The following is a 17,133-nucleotide window of genomic DNA, read 5'->3' on the forward strand; positions in this document are numbered from 1 at the left end:
AGGTCCCGCACTGCATGGCAACATCACCATAAATATAGGAAGCCTGAAGGGTACTCCTTGTCAAGGAGGTGTGCCTGAAGCCTGCAAGGCCCTGGCGAAAATGGCATTAAGAAACACTTCTGCATCCGTACCCAGGACCAGGAAATCTGGAAAGGAGGTGCCAGTGCCAAAAGATCCAGCAAGGAGGACACTGGCACTGGTGGCATCAGGAAAGAATGTATAGGTGCCAGTGGAGTTGCCTTACAGGTTGGGTCTGGATTCAGTAGAAGGCTAGGAGCTGCCTGGCTGGATCACATAGCTCCACCATTACCAACTCTGTCTCAGAGGAAAAAGATAATGTGGACGTTCGGGGTTGTTTTGGATACATACTTCTTTTAGATCATTTTTGTGCTTCCCATGCTTCCTCCTTTGGGCACCTGAGTAATGGGAGGAAGAAGACCTGGAACGGGTCTCGGTAGTCAGACAACTGCACTTGTCCTCATGGGTCTGAGTCATAAATATTTTGCCCACTCTTTCTTTGATTGCCTTTGAATGAATACTAAGGCAAGATTCACAGGAACTTGAATCATGGTCTGACCCAAGGCACCACAGAAATGTGGAGTGTGGGACTGTGATGGAAATCTGTCCGTCAGAGTCCCTTCAAGGCTTAAAACCTTCACTCTTTGGAGGAGACATGGCACTGCACACAGTTTCTGTTAGGAAAAACTCACAAAGAAAGCGAGCTCCTGATCCCAATCGATGGCATGGAAAAAAGGAATTGGCGTTGTTGCCCCGGGATGAGTGCTATATGACTTTGATGACATCATCTGATGCCACTTTTGGCACAGATAAAAAGTTGGGGCCTTCTACAGGTGAAGTGACAACTTTAACGTTTCTGGATCTAGTCTGACGCCTGGGATTATTCTGCACGTGAGGAATCTGCAGGCAGAAGTATCCATCAGAAAGAATATTACCAACACTAAGTAGCTTGTTCTGATTCATACGGCAAACCATAAATTCCACCTTTTAGAATACATACCAAAGAAGTGCCTCCCCAAGTTGGAGGGTCTGTGGAGTGGGTTTAGAACAAAAAGTCCTGAAGAACAGAGTGGGCAAAGTGTCCACCACACCAGACTGTCAAAGCGGTAGGGCTTTGCAAGCATATACATCAACGCCCATGTTGAAGCCTGACAATATTAATGAGAGGCACCACCACACCAATGAAGGGATAGCAGTCCAGGCCCTAATGGAATGGGCTCTCGGACCACCAGAGGCTGCTTTTTGGCCAGTGCATAGCAGAGCTTAATGCATCGTACTGTCCACCTCCACAGGTCAACTTCCGTACAGCTTTCCTTTTCTTTGCACTGGAGAACCCCACAAAAAGTTGATCATCTACTTTGTGGCCCCTTTTACGATCTATGTAAAAGCTTAAATATATTTTGAGGTCCAACCAATCAAGCCTCCCCTCCTGTTTTGAGGGGTGAGTAGTAGCAAAGAACGCTGGTAGAATGATTGATTGCCCTATGTAAATAGGGGTCATGACTATTGGTAAAAAGGCTACTCAAGTTCGCAGCACCAATAAGTCTGGAAAAACATGGTATTGGGCAGTTGCAGGGACAATGCATACAGCTCACTCAGATGATGAACTGAATTAGCTGCAATGAGGAAAACGGTCTTGAAGGTCAGAAGATGCAGTTTACAGTTAGGCCAAAGATCAAAGGGCATACATGTGTGGATTTGTAAGTTCAAGTTTGGGTCCCACTGTGCTATCACAAATGATTTGGGAGAGAACATACAGGTCAAAACATTATTAAATCTCATTACAAAAAGAGCTTTGAACTAGGAGGGTTGGACTGGCAAATGAAAAAGGTCCAAAAGGGTAAACAAATAGCCTTTTCTGTGCCCACTTCCAAGCTTTGCTGAGCTAAAGAGGAACCAAACAAAAGAATGTACAACATATTCACTTTTATACGTTTCAGTGTCCAGTGCACCATATGGGTTACGAACTTTCCCCAGCTTCCAACTTAAATGGATTTTGTGAAAGGGCGACTGTCTGACAGGATGACCTCTACCACCGCAGGTGGCAGATTGAAAGCACTCAACTACTGCTGTTCAATCTGCATGCAGGAAGGAGTAAGTTGCTCAGATTTGCATGGAGGACTTTGTCCTTCTGAAGGAGGCAGGAAGACCTCCCGAAGATGTTGCCTGACTGAAGGACAGATGCTCATCAGTTCTGGGTACCACACTACCATGGCCCAATCTGGAGCCAGCAGAATGATTTGGGCCCAGTGGTTCTTAATCTTTTTCAGAAGTTTAGGCAGGAGAGATAACAGCAGGAAGGCGTACAAGAGTCCCTCGTCCTATGCCAGTCAGAATGCACGTTTTAGCAAGTGCTCTTGCAGATACTCCAACGCACAAAGCTTTTGACACTATGGGGGTCATTCTGACCCTGGCGGCCGGTGACCGCCAGGGTCACCGACCACGGGAGCACCGCCAACAGGCTGGCGGTGCTCCCAAGGGCATTCTGACCGCGGCGGTTCAGCCGCGGCCAGAAAGGGTAAACCGGCGGTCTCCCACCGGTTTACCACTGCCCTACAGAATCCTCCATGGCGGCGGAGCGCGCTCCGCCGCCATGGGGATTCTGACACCCCCTACCGCCATCCTGTTCCTGGCGGGTCTCCCACCAGGAACAGGATGGCGGTAGGGGGTGCCGCTGGGCCCCTGGGGGCCCCTGCAGTGCCCATGCCAATGGCATGGGCACTGCAGGGGCCCCCGTAAGAGGGCCCCACAAAGTATTTCAGTGTCTGCAAAGCAGACACTGAAATACGCGACGGGTGCAACTGCACCCGTCGCACCTTCCCACTACGCCGGCTCCATTCGGAGCCGGCGTCCTCGTGGGAAGGTAGATTTGCCCTGGGCTGGCGGGCGGCCTTTTGGCGGCCGCCCGCCAGCCCAGGGCAAATCTCAAAATACCCTCAGCGGTCTTGTGACCGCGGAGCGGTATTTTGACGTGGGAACATTGGCGGGCGGCCTCCGCCGCCCGCCAATGTTAGAATCACCCCCTATGTGCTTTCAATGGTGGCAAACATATCTAGCCAGGGTTCCACTTACTGGTGGCAGGCATCTGTCCTGTATTGGGAAATAGTCGCCATATGTGATCTGCCAGAAGACATCTGCTCAGTTATTCCACACTGGTATCGAGAGGCCCAGCCAGGTGGATGGTGACCAGAAAGATGTCCTGATGCACTAGCCACCTACAGAAGTTCAAAGCCTCCTGGCACAGGTCCCAGGACCCCACTCCAACATACTTGTTGCAATACCACATGGTGGTGGTGGTGTTGGTGAGAACTTGTGCCAGCCTTGACTTGATGGAAGGCAGCCTGGCAGGTTGATGTGGCCCTCCACAGAACATCACACCCCTGGGACACCCCACACTCCCAACCTAAATTCTGATCAGTGATCCCCCACTACAGATCTCTGTGGTGTCAGAAAGTCACCCTTGTTTCTGTTGTCCACACCAGAAACATCAGGATTATAGCCCAAATGTAATGAAATTGTTGCAGAGGAAACTCCCTAAATTCCACCTTGTCTAGGATCATCACAGGAAATGGGTGCCTCTGTGAAGTACCCAGGTAGCACTTGGTCTCATTAACAATGGAACTCAATAATGTAAAAGTTCCGTCAGCACCGGGAGGAGGTCCACAACTGACTGCAGCAAGCCCACCTTCATCAGCCAGTCATCTATTTACAGAAATACAGAAACTTCTCATCTGCCTCATTCGGGAATGTCTATGAAGGACAACACTGGTGCAGACTGCAATGCCAATGCAATCTGTGGTGTCCAAACTGGTGTAAATAACATACTTGGTAGTGTGCTGCCCATCATATATAGTCTGAGCCAGAGAAGCACCCAGGTCCTTCTGGACTGCAAACACCATCTCGCTATTCATGTCCCAAAGGACACGTGTATCGGCCCATCAGACAGACTGTTTACAGACTTGCATTAATTCATTTGGATTCTATCTCTGGAGGAAAGGTTGGAAAAGAGTTAGGGTTCACTTTACTAGTGAAGGCTGTACAAGAGGGCTCTATGGAATGGCATGCTTGCCAAGAAAATCTGCATCAAAAGGCGCCGTGTCTATGAGGTCTGGCCATATGAAATAACATCTTTTTAACCAGGTATCCATCACACCTGACATGGGTGTTGGCACCATATCTTCCACCGACATCTGGGAGGGCCTCATTAAATTGGAGCAAAGGCTCAGTGGTTGCCCGTCTGGGTTGTAAAATTTCCATCAAAACATTTTTTTAATCTCAATGGAGGGCAAGTGTAATTCCATTATTGCTACCTTCTTAACCACAACAGTAAACTAGGCCCTTCCTGCCATTGGTGGCCCATGCGGTGAGTCGAGCTTTGTATCAGCGGCAGGATCAAGACACCCAGCATTTTGTAAATCAAGGACTATGGTGAAATGAAGGTGGAGCTAGCGCCATGCTCCTCACCATCATCATCAATATGCTCTGGAACATGGTCACAATCAAAGCCAAAAAGAGAATTGAACCTCTACTTAGAGCTGTGATGTGGAAGAGGAACACGGTTAGAATCAGGGTACACAACAAAAGGTTGCACTTTTGTAATCTCACAATGCAACACTGGTCGAGCTTGAGCCCATATCAGTTTAGGGTCTGACATGGGTGTTCGCTCCAGATCATCCACCAATATTGATGTGGTGGGAAGCGGCATGGACCTAGGGGCCAGGGTAGAAGTCTGTACTGGAGTCAATAAGGGCCCAGTCATGGGTCCTGAGGACAGGGCAGCCAGGGAGGGACCCACTGGCAGTAATTGGACTAGAGGCACCTGAGGTTTTGTGGAGCCCAAGGTGTCGCCAGAGAAAGCCAGCAGAGTACTGAACATCTTGATTCTCTTGTGCCTTCTCTTTGGAGTCAGAGTGGCAGATGAGGTTGAGTCCTGCTTCCCTTTTTGTAAGTTTGCGTTTGGATTGAAACTTCAACTTTCCTGAAGACTTGGAGAAGGAGGTGGAGCAGTCCTATTAAAGGCCCCAGAGCCAGGACCGGGTCTCAGAGCAGGATCTACGGGAAGGGCGAGACTTCTACTTATGTTCATTGACATACAATTTCACCTCCCAGTCTGAAATCACCTGTGGGTGTTTTACCACAGATTTATCTCACAGTTTCAAGTTGTGGAGGTCTGTGGTGGACATCTGCTTCCTATATTCGTGGCACTGCTTGAATCGTGTCATTTTTGGTGGTGGGAAATCATTCCCTAGCACACTGTCGTTCGAAAACAAATAAAGTTGTAAGCGGAGCTCCAGATCAATGTTGGAAGGTGTGGAAAGAAAACAACTAATGTCAGTATCCATGGGTGGCCCTTATATATGTCACTGTTCTGTCACTTCAAGGTGGTATAGTTAGCACAGAGCTACACAGTGCTTTGTAGCGACACCCACGAACACTGCTACAAAAAGTCTCCTGATCCAGTCTAATACATGGGAGATATTCCAAGGTGAGGAATCTGCAGTTAGAAATATCAATCATAAAGGTACCACATAGACCAGCTAAGCACACACTTTCTTGAGAGAAGATATGACGGCATCAGCAAGAGGATTGCAAATGTTTACTTTGCACAAATTACAGGAGTAGAAGACACAGCACAGGTGCAATCTTGACAGGCACACAAATGCACAAAAGTCAAAAGGCAGGGTATAAATTAATAATACATTTTCAAATGGTCCTGGAGTGCTATACAAGATACTGCTGAATGGTTACTTCTGTAGTAAATCCTGAGCAAAAAGAGCTAAATCTATGCACAGAGTTGCCTGTCAGCAAATTAAAAATGACCCTATAAACAGAGGGGCTATTTTCCTCACCCACAAAACAGATACTGTAGGAGCAGAACTCCTACTACTGCAGGGACAGAAGCTTAGTACGGTTTGGAAAAGGAATGCCACAATACCCAGTTCACTTTTTATGGCATGCTGGAAGCTTCACCCAGTGGCTGTACCTATCTCAGATCCCACTGGGTGACAGCTGCCAGTGTACAGCCAGGGAGACACTGGAGTTGTAGTTGAGGGTGAATGGCGGTTGGAGAAACACACATGAATGATAACTCAGGGATACAGATCTTTGAACTTTCATCCCTGGAGAAGGGACAGACTATATACTTACCAAGAGTAAAATCCAGCCAGGCCTACAAACTGTGGCCCTTGCCTTTTAGAGGCAAGACCCACAGCTACGCAGGTTTGTATTGTGGTACTTTAGGCGCATTGGCTGTATTTGAGACAAGGTGAACGCGTGCAAGTGTGTTCTAGTGTCCCTATAGGATGACTTTATTCTCTGTCGACATAACCTGCATGTTTGTTGTTGGCAGGGTGCTTTTCCAGGAACTAGGGTTAATTTATATGGACCATATATTCAGTATGGACTATGTTATTGGCTTGATTTACTTCTTGGCATTGTTAATAAGGTTTGATTTATTACCGCTTGTAAGGAATTATCAGATGTGTGAAGCACATAGTTGATGGTACAGTACAAACATATTCTTTCATGTTCACAATAATGCAACATTGCAAGAAGTTTAAAAACGAGCATTTCTCGTTTTCTTTTAAAGAGTGTGCCTTGCACTTCCGAATGCATTTATTTTACCAAACTGTAAGTGTAATGTAGCAATGGGAACTGCAGATAGTAAACTGTGTACAGTAGGGCACTGTTTATCTTCTGTTCTAGGCAGAGGGCAGCAGCAGCTACATATGGACACCACTAAATCATGCCAATGGTCGTTCATCTCTGAGAAGGTGGAAAAGCATTCATAGTCCTAACCGCATATATATGTTAAAGTAATGACTGGCCTCTTACACCAAATTCCAGTTTTAATTTGGGATTAACCATTGGCCCCACAGAAAGGGATGCACAGTTACAACACAGACAGCAGCAGCACAACCTCCCCACTCCTGCACACACACACTACAACCACAGCACATGCAATAGCAGTGTCTGCTTTCATCACACGCAAGGCAAGGTCAAACTGCACACCCACACTTCACACAAAAAGAGCAGGTTCAGCACAAGGAGGCAGTAGCGTACCTCACCCCACCCCACCCCACCCCACCACACACACCTCATGCAGCAGAAGTGAAAGCTTCCCTTTCAACAGAACAGAATCAGTACGAGTAGTTGCAGAGCACCCACGTTTCGTAATCACGTTTGTTTCATTCATCCATCAAGGGCTTTCTATTGCTTTTTGGTACTTGAAGTCCAGTAATATACAATTATAAATTCAGAACCACAATGCCAGAATGCAAAGGAAAATACTCGGACTCTAGGAGCTATTCACAACTTGCATCAGGTCATGCGTCACCAGCAACCTCTCCCTCCACATTCACTCCACCCCAGGTTAGTTGTGCCTCACAGACACTACTTCAAATAATCTGCCACCTACCTCCGGATGTTCATGGGTGCCACACTCTCCCACGTGTTGGCTTTGGGGTTGTATCGCTCCACAGAGTTAAGGCAGCTGGTACCATCATTGCCACCTGCCACATAGAGCATGCCCTCCAGCACAGCCACACCTGCACTGCTCCGGCGACTCAACATGTTGGCAATGGGTGCCCATGTATTCATCTGGAGAGGAAGAACAATGTGTGATAATGTCAACTTCTAGGATATCAAGCCCTCAAACAGCCAGGGTTGGTCCGAATGAGGATCTTAAGGAACCCTGAAGGGCGGTGTCCTGGCTAAACCAGGGGAGTCATAGCTAACCTGGAGTGGGCGCTAAGACCTCAGAGGCCCTTACACCTTTAAGGCCTTACACATCTTAAGACTGTACTGCTAAGCCAAACTGTAGCTTGTGTCACAAAAGCATCAGTGGTGGCCGACTTCAAATACACCCAATCCTACCCAAGAGGGAGAACCTCAGAAAGTAACATGCAGTCCAAAAAGAGCCCAACCAGATAGCTCCTAAAGCCTATTTATAATGAGAGTTGACCACAGATTCCAGGTATAGGCAGAAGATGTAGGCAGACAAATAAAGAAGAACACCACTTTTTTTTTTTATCACTCACCCCCATCGACACAGAATGAGCAGAAGCATGGAGGGTGTGTGTAGTTTATTGATGTTGGCCTACTCTTCAACAGGGGTGTGTGGCTGTGATATGCCCAGATGACAAGTTCCAGACTTCCCACTACACAATGTGGTGTACATAACTAAAAAAGCCAGACTGACAAATGACGAAGGTGTGCAGGGAGAGAGATGGAAGAGGTAGGAGCTGTATACAAAAATAACCACAATATATCTGTATGCTCATGTTGTTATACATTTACTGAGTAAACTAAAGCATAGCCGGCAATAACATTTACTGGGCAAACAAAAGTATAGCCTACATTAAAGTTTTATTTTAAATGTCTGATGATACTACCGGTTATCACTTTTCAAATTAAATCTATTATAGGTTTATAATACACTCATATCTCGGCCACTGAGTACAGATATCCCAGAAGCGAGACACTCCAAGTTCTTATAAGTCACATCTATACTGACCAGCAACATGTACATCTATTCCTCCATTAAGGTATCAAGGGACTTCACGCAATGTACCGCTCTTCAGATCCGTAACATGCACGAATCTCTTGTTAACGAGCAAGTCACCCACTTTTTGGCTCCAGAAGGTCCTGGTCAAATAAATTACTCCAAACACAGAGTCCTCAAAACCATCCAAACACGAAGGTGGTGTTTTACCGCACACACCTAAGGGAGACTTTTATATCTGCTACATTTAGGTTTATACCCAGAAATGCACTCTGCTCAAGGGTGGCAGGTTTATCAGCTGAGAGGGCCCCCTGGTGGTTAATATGGAAACTACCGCCAGCTAAAACCACCAGCTAAAACATTTTACAGTGCCCATGGTAAAAACGTTATAGCGGTGTGGGTGTTCTAGCGATCCTATACTTACGTGTAATCAGAAGGCTTTGAACTGGCCACACCAATGCCTAGTGTGCTTTAGGTCTAGAAAGTTCTTGTACCTTCGTCTCCAAGCGGGTTATAAAACGTTTTTATAACTATTTTTAGAGTACTGACCAACTCAGTAATTTTAATGTCAAAGGCACAGGACTATTGCGCGGCCCCTGCTGGCCGTGGACAAACGCTACGCATGGGCCAATACTTGGACGTGGTTGGCAAAATTGCTGTGGCATGGCCTGCTGTTACTGCTCCATTAGATTCCCTCCTTGTGACATCGACCATGTTATGGGAAACAGACCACTGAGTCCGTGTTGAACAGACATACCTGTGGTTCATACTTCTCTACTGTTGCCAGATGAGACGAGCTGTCATATCCGCCCACGGCATACAGATTCCCATCTGCAAAACAATATTCAAACATTAGGGTTAGTCCGGACTCTGCGGCCCCTGGAACGTGGCAAGTAGGGCCCTTCGGAGCTTACATACTTTTGCAAATTTTGTCTAGAAATGCAATGGTGAGCTTTCCCGGATGGAATGGTGGCTCCTCGGAGTCTCCATATATTCATGGCTAGAGATTCGAGTGTTCCCTCGGAGCTTCCCTACACTCCTTGTTAGCGGTGATCAGGAACAGTTAGTTTTTAATACATTTTCTCATGGTAGTTGGGTGGATCACTGAATGTTCCATACATACACCAATAGTGATAAACTGCCCCAGTAGCCCATATGCTGGTGGTTTGGACATCTGTGAATGATGCTGAGAATTCTCCTTGAGACCTTCTATAGATAGACCATCCATATTGAGGCCAGGCCATATAGAGGTCTGTGAAATGTTCTATACACTCGTGAAGGGTGACATGTACTACAGGGATACAACTTAATGCTGGTCACTCACCTAGTGTTGCCACCCTGACGTATCTTCGGCGGGTGCTCATGGCAGCGATAGAGGTCCACGTACCAGTTAGCGGGTCATACCTCTCTGCACTGTGGAAACACATGGGAAAATACATAAAGTTAATAGGTCCCCAATCTACCCTCACATGGACCACAGTAGCATTGCCAGCGTCCTTCACACATGAATGATTTAAAGGCCATTTAGCAGTAACAATTGTTTTGTAGCTTGAAGTGGAGTGTGGATCCAAATACTGTGCATTATTCTGCCATCTACAATCAAACATTTTATGGCTTTGTGAGTATTACTCCCATCACCTTTTGCATGTTTGATGTACATCCCTAAGTGGCAAGGGTATGCCCTGACATGGGTCCCTTGCACAATGTGCCACTGGATCCAAGCTACATTTGGATGGCAAGTACCAATCGGGATGAAACTGGTTTTGGGTTGCTTGTGTTACTGTTCAGGCAGGATATGGCCTGGCAGTTCGGGCTGGACTGTTCATATTGAAGCAGGGTCGAGGCTGATTTGCATATGGCTGGGTCCAACAGGAGGTAGCATGGTAGGCAAAAGAACAATGGGTTGGAATGCTACCACCATCGATTGCTGGTGGTAGGACTTATTGATAGCATTCCTCCCATCACCCTTGCTTTGTTTGATGTATCGCCTTAAGTGGAAAGGGTATGTCCAGACACGAATCCCATGCACACTACACATCTGGTGCAAAACTGGTCTTGGATTGCTTGTGTTCTGGCTCAGGGAGGACCTGTCTTGACACGTCAGCCTAGAACTGTTCTTTTGGAACATGGTTGAGACTGTTATGCATATGGCTGGGTCCAAACTGAGGTGGTATGGTGGGCAAAAGAACAATGGGTTGGAATGCTATCCCCAGCGATTGCCAGTGGTCTGACTTACTGCAAGCACCCATCACCTTTTGCGTGTTTGAGGCCTGCAAGGGAGACCAGAACATTTACAATTATCATTTGGGGCTTGGTCAATCCACACATTTGGCGCAATAGCTTCTGCCTGATGCTCCTAGCTTAACTTAAACATCTTATTTTTAATACAGTGTAGCAATATGTGCCCTTTCCCAGAACAGTAATGGTCCAGACATACCACCTTCATCTTACATGCAAGTAGAATTTCCTCTATCCTCAGCAACTCTGGACTTTTCCCTTGGCCACCAAGCCATGTTAGTCATGGATAAGTAAATAACCAGATTTATCTTTATCCAAAAATGACTTTTCTCAAATCCGGCTGATTTTGGCTCACAATCTCAATTCAGTCGGTCAAAATATTCTGAGAAGGTAAACCAGTCTTAATACGCACAAAACCACATCCTGCATGCCACAGACTAACTAAGCTCTCTTTCCAACAAAATGTTAGTATGAGTGGATGTATGTTCACTTCCAACTGCTCAACTTTTAGGACAGAAAACTGCATTTCAGAAGGCAAGAACCATAAGAAACATAAAGGGTAAGTACTGTGTTATTAATTCTCTAAAGATGACCAGTCGGGTTTTTGCACCGAAGACAACTATACCAGTTTTCATAAATTGTCTAGACTGCAAAGGATGGCTTTATCCATAAGTTAAGAATGAGTATGAAACTACTTTAAGTTATTCAGAATTGTGAATGGTTGACAAGCTAACCTTACCTGTTGAGACAGGACGCTCCATCGTAACCCCCTGCTGCATACAGCAACCCGTGCAGTGCTGCAACACCCAGGCAGCTGCGCCGTGTGCCCATGGACACCTCAGGCTGCCACGTATTGGTAACAGGGTCGTAGGACTCTACGGTGGCTAAATCAGAGGTGCCGTCATACCTGCAGTGTCAAGAGAAGCGCGTAGGTGAGGTGGACTGGGATTGCACCAGGGAAAGGATAAGGGTGGTCCCTTCTCAGACAGACCAAGACAGGTGACAGCATGAAACAGAATGGTACAAACAGCAATGGGATACATTCCTGGTGTGGCCCTGTATGAACTGGTGCGGATACCTGTACCACAAGTGCTTTTTAGCGTGTTCATAGCTCAGCTGGCATCTGGTCATATACATCTTCCCCTGTTAACAATCAAGGATACCTTTATCCATTCTTAAGAGAAATCTTGGGTGAGGAAGGGAGCAGCTGCATCAGGAAGATTAGAGGAATGAATGTTTTACACCGGTTTTTATCTTTCGCCACAGTTTGTATTACTGATTTGGAAGGGGAGCACTAAAGGGTGGGCTCTGATTGGAGAGTATGGTATTCAAGTTGTGGCAATGGTGGTCACCAGCAATGACTTTGAGGAAATGGGTATAATGTGTACCAGCTGGAACTATTAATTGGTGATTACGAAAAGGGTTCATTTAGAGATGCATTCGATCCCCAACTAGTTGTCATTCACACTTTTCTCTTTTGAAAATACATTTGCATTTAATTCGGTAAAAAATAATTTGGGGTGGGGCTTGAAACCCTGCTCAGTTTTATGCTTTTCTTCGTTAAGAATGCCCTATACAATTTAATAACAGTGAAGTATCTTGGTGTAGTGACAGGCAAGGGTGTCCTGGGGTCGAATTGATCTTGCTTGTGTGTTTTCAGAGGGTAGTTCATATGAGGATACTGCTTCTGCAGTTAACTTTTATAGTGATTGTAGGCAAACTGAATGCTTGGTGCAGGTTGTTGCAGTATTATCTGCAGAGCTCAAATCTGCAGCTACAACACCAGTGCAGGAAATGTAATGCAAATGGTGCATTCGGAAGAGGCTTGATTTTAATTTCCCTTGAACTGCAAGGGTATGTGGTGTTGGTGATGGGGCGATATGAAGTTGGGGCAGTGTAGGGGAGTTCCAGAGGAGGGATGTGATTGAGGAGGTTAGGTTTTTGCGCAGAGCCCAGGGTGCTGCATGAGTTGATTACATAGAGGTTGAAGAGTGGGAAAATGTGCCCTTTGGCTTCAGGTAGGTACTTGCAGAACTAGCCATATGTAAGGCAGAGTGTCTTCATCGAGACACCCAGTATATCATTCAAGGGGAGACACTTCTTTGAGCAGCTTAATGCCTTGTCTGCCTTAAGCGACCGTATCATAGAGGTATCCTTCCTCCCTACGCTCACCCAAATAATAAAATGCGGCACACTCTAAATAACGGCAAAGGAAACATGCAACGCGAGTCATCAGACTCTGTTCTTTCATCCTTAAAAAGGTTATTATAATCGAAGATTGAGAGAAACACTGCTGACCTTGATTTCTATACAATGACACAGATTTGTTTCCGAAACAAATGTACTAGAGATATTTTGTTTAATTTACTTTTGTTGCCACTGTAGCAGGATGGATGAGAGTAGGTTATAACAATGAATGAATGACTACACATGTACAGTCACGGTATCTGTAGTATGAAACAATATTCTATTTGAAATTCTTTTATAATAATAAACCATGAATTATCAATTATTTTATTTTGTATACACAAATCTATTCAAACATATTTATTTCTAACCCACAGGAATGAAGAGCTCAAAGTTAGCCAGTTAGTACACATTTTGCTACCTCATTCTACCATTAAAAATTAGTTTGATAATACCACCTCATGCTTGCCAGAGATAACTTCAAACTACCCATAATCCCTTAGTGCTGGAGACATGGGTATGGTTAATTACTATGAGCTTGGTCTCGTGCCTAAAAAACAACACATATTTTATTGTGACATGTCAGGCACTAGCACGATATATGCCAAACTTTGCCTACTGCTATTAGACTCATTTCCTCTAAGGCCAGTCTGTCTGTGGATAGGTGGATGTAAACATTTCACACCTGTTCAATCCTCCTTCAGGGCGACATCTTTACCCAGAGTCTTGTGTAAACCCAGTGTGAGGTGCTTCTTACCCTCCAACGGCATAGAGCTTGTTCCCAATGGCTGCTACTCCGACTCGCGCCCGCCTTGTAGACATAGATGCCACCATGTGCCAGCGGTCTGTCCTGGTGTCATAGGCCTCACAGTCCCCATGGATAGCAAACAGGCTCCCGCCACCTACAAAAAGGTACAGTACATGAAAACTGGGTCTGGGATTCAGCTATCAGAACTTGTGTGGGGAAGCAAGGACTACACCCTTCCACTGGTTTGATTCTATCGGCATCATGGCCATTTGCGAGAGTTCAACTTGGAGGATAGGATCGCAATTTATGGGTGGGATTGAAGACACCTTGGAAGCAGACACGTGAAACACTCCCAAGCAGAAGAACTGGAGACAAAAGAATAAATTAACTTAAAGTGGTCCAAAGCAGATAGTCTGGACTAAACGGTAAAGCAGAGACAAGCTGTTCTTTAGGTCACAAGCATGCAAAGAAACAATGTCTTAATGTCCATTCTTCTTACAGACAAGCTTAACTCCTCATCCATGGAATGCCTCAAGCATTCCTTTCAGTCACACTCCAGGGAAAGGAGTGTTTAATAACGTGGACATTGGCCTTGGAAGGGCGTTGAAAAGGAGGAATGTCATTCCGGGGAAATTCACCTCACAATCAGTGCCATAAGTGTGTAGATAGATAAGTAGAGATGGAAGTTTGTACTGAGACCATCCTACAGATTGCAGGATTGTAAAAAGTGAAACAGCAGAGGGAATAACCAAACCCTGCTGTACTGATTAATGGATCTGGGAGAGGATGGGAGGCTAATGTAATCCCAACGATACTCCAACATGTGACCTGCAGGTTGCATTAAGGCACTACGCTACTTTAAGGACGACGCTGAAAAGGATATGCAGATATTATTATTTACCCAGGCACAGTTACAGTAAAGCAAAACATGCAGACAAATATATAAAAAAGACAGCATGACCGGAAATTGTTTTTTTTGCTGTTTCTTGCCTGCTACCAGAACAAACGTTGCAGGTTGGTCAAAAAAACCTGAAACACTTAATTTTTGTGATGGGTGCAATTTCTGACAGCCAAGAATATAACAGTCCGCAAAAGATATTTAAGTTACATTGAAGAAATACAAACCAAACAGAACACTGCGCTCCAGGCTTGCACCACGTATCACATCACCTTACCATAAGAAATCATTAGCAGGCACTGCTTTCTCAGTACAAGCCAACACACTATGGAACTCACTACCATCAAACATCAGAAGCACCCAGGAGCATATAGACCTCTGAAAACAGTTGAAAACATAATTTCCTAAATAACTCCACCATCCACATCGCAGCAACAGAGCCTAGAAAACAGTAGCACCCTCAAATGCAATCCTCAGCTTAGAGCCCATGACGTGCAAACAACTAAATTAGCAAACTGCTTTTAATATGCAGTTAAGCTAAGAAGGGCAGCTCTTTGGTTAGCCATAGCATTATATAGCTGCATTTATATAAGTTATGCCCCACAATAATACTTAAACCATAATATGCAGCATTCAGCAACAAATTATAACATATACCTCCTAAATTCACACACAACATATCTGCTATGAGGGTGGTCCATCACCAGCACTGTACAACTAAAACACCAACTATCACCAAATGAACAGGCACGGAATAACTGAAGAGGTCTGTTGCACATTGATGGATAATTTAGAGGACTTTAATATAGTCACCACTGCAGATCCCACATATCTACACAATCTGACCGCTTCTTTACGTCTCACAAAGACACTCCTATAATGGATGATAATAAAAATGCACCTGCTACCAGATCTCTCCACTTCTCTCTCCCTCTAACCCTGCAAGCTCAGGACTGCAACTCTACACAAAATCTCAGACTGGACAACTCAGGACTGCAACCAGCTAAGCAGTCTATATCATATGCAATATCATAAAGGGACCTGCAGAGCTGTACAAAGCTACCGGTCTCCTAAAATACAAAACACTGCATGTCTTGTCTCTCACACTTCATTATCCAACACAATACTACGCGCTGCATCCCATAACACTATAACAACACATCTGTGGTCATCACACACAACATAGGATTAAAACAGACAGTATCCTTGCAACCACACACTGTACACACTGTAGTGTGCTACCCATGTAAGCAGGTACTTCAGTGCTCTACGTAGGGGTAGTAAGCACTATATAAATGCTGCAATATGGTACAATACAATAAATAATGAGAAAAGTACCACAGATAGATTTTTACAATCAATAAAAGGAGAAAACACAGTTGTCTACAGATGTACCATCTGATTCTCATATCTTTGAAAGGAAAATATACAGATGAGTGCAGATGTTCAACCACGAGGGATAGTATCTCTTGAACTGTTAGTAAAACACATTTAAACCTGGCACCTGGGTTGTATTTAGGGTGGCACAGTAAAGAATGTTGTATTGCACTTACCAACGGCAAAGAGCACGGTACTGGCCCCCTCGCAGCGCCGCGGCCTGGTCCGGCTGTTGCTGAGGACGCCTCTCTGCTCTGGCATCAGGTGGTACTTCAGGGCTTCTATCAGCAGGTCTTTGCACTCAGAATGGTGTCGAACCAGCAGCTCTGTGTCCACATTGCTCATGAGAAAGTCACGGCTCAGCAGCGGTAAACGCACACACTTCATCAGCTGAAGAAAAGGAGCATGGCATGACTCCTGGGCTAGAGCAAGAGCTCTACTAACTGGCACATAACATTTAATCCTAAGTATGTGGCTCTTGCTTCTTCACACCTGCTTGGGGATCGCCAGTGCTGAAGGAAGGGAAGGGGAAAACTTCTCAAAATGTATGCTATCGCTTAAAAGTTTGGCAGCACTTCACTGTGAGCACCCTGTTCTTGCATGTCAGCCTGGCCCGCCCACAGGTTAATGTTCTGTAATCTGTAATATGGATGTCCAGTACTGGATGGGACTCTACCGTGGGAAGGAGACAGAGAGCATTCCTGTGCACTACTTCTCCACCAGCATGGTTGGGGTAGCACCTTTTAGTTTATGGGAACTGAACTTCTCCGATGAAAAGTGAAAGGTAATCAAGATGCTTTCCTCCTTGGAAAAAGGTATCATCCTTCAGGGAATGGGAGCATAAAAAAGACTTTGTGGGCAGACTTTTCCAACATTTGCTTTAGCTGCTAGCAAAACGAAGGGGATGGGGAGTTGGGCAAGGTGATGACGTCTCACTAAGTGAAAACATTGCCTAAGAACCGAGATAGCCCTTCTTTGAGCCATGGAGTATATAAGACGATGTTGGACCAAGGAGGTTTGGCCATGCAGCCTTTGATACGGTATCACATCCTGTCTTGGTCGAAAGCCTGAAAGCAGTATTAGGCCTTAAATGGCTTACTTCCTTTGTGTCTAAATCAGAGCTTCCAAGTAAGCAAGAGACCTTTTATGTCAGAAACTTACAAA

The 17,133-nt window shown here is 45.4% G+C and overlaps 1 protein-coding gene across 2 annotated transcripts in view; it reads right to left on the reverse strand.

The window, feature by feature from the left end:
- KLHL17 (kelch like family member 17) overlaps positions 1-17,133 on the reverse strand; it is a 170,001-nt gene that overhangs the window by 61,766 nt on the left and 91,102 nt on the right. For both annotated transcript variants that reach the window (XM_069241120.1, XM_069241121.1), the window contains exons 6-11: positions 16,146-16,359; positions 13,704-13,848; positions 11,499-11,666; positions 9,846-9,934; positions 9,279-9,352; positions 7,436-7,617 (exon numbers count right to left, since the gene is read on the reverse strand). In XM_069241120.1, the coding sequence (XP_069097221.1) occupies positions 7,436-7,617; positions 9,279-9,352; positions 9,846-9,934; positions 11,499-11,666; positions 13,704-13,848; positions 16,146-16,359 (872 nt within the window). The remainder of the gene's footprint in view (positions 1-7,435; positions 7,618-9,278; positions 9,353-9,845; positions 9,935-11,498; positions 11,667-13,703; positions 13,849-16,145; positions 16,360-17,133) is intronic.

The sequence above is a fragment of the Pleurodeles waltl genome, chromosome 6 (genome assembly GCF_031143425.1).
Source record: "Pleurodeles waltl isolate 20211129_DDA chromosome 6, aPleWal1.hap1.20221129, whole genome shotgun sequence".
NCBI lineage: Eukaryota > Metazoa > Chordata > Amphibia > Caudata > Salamandridae > Pleurodeles > Pleurodeles waltl.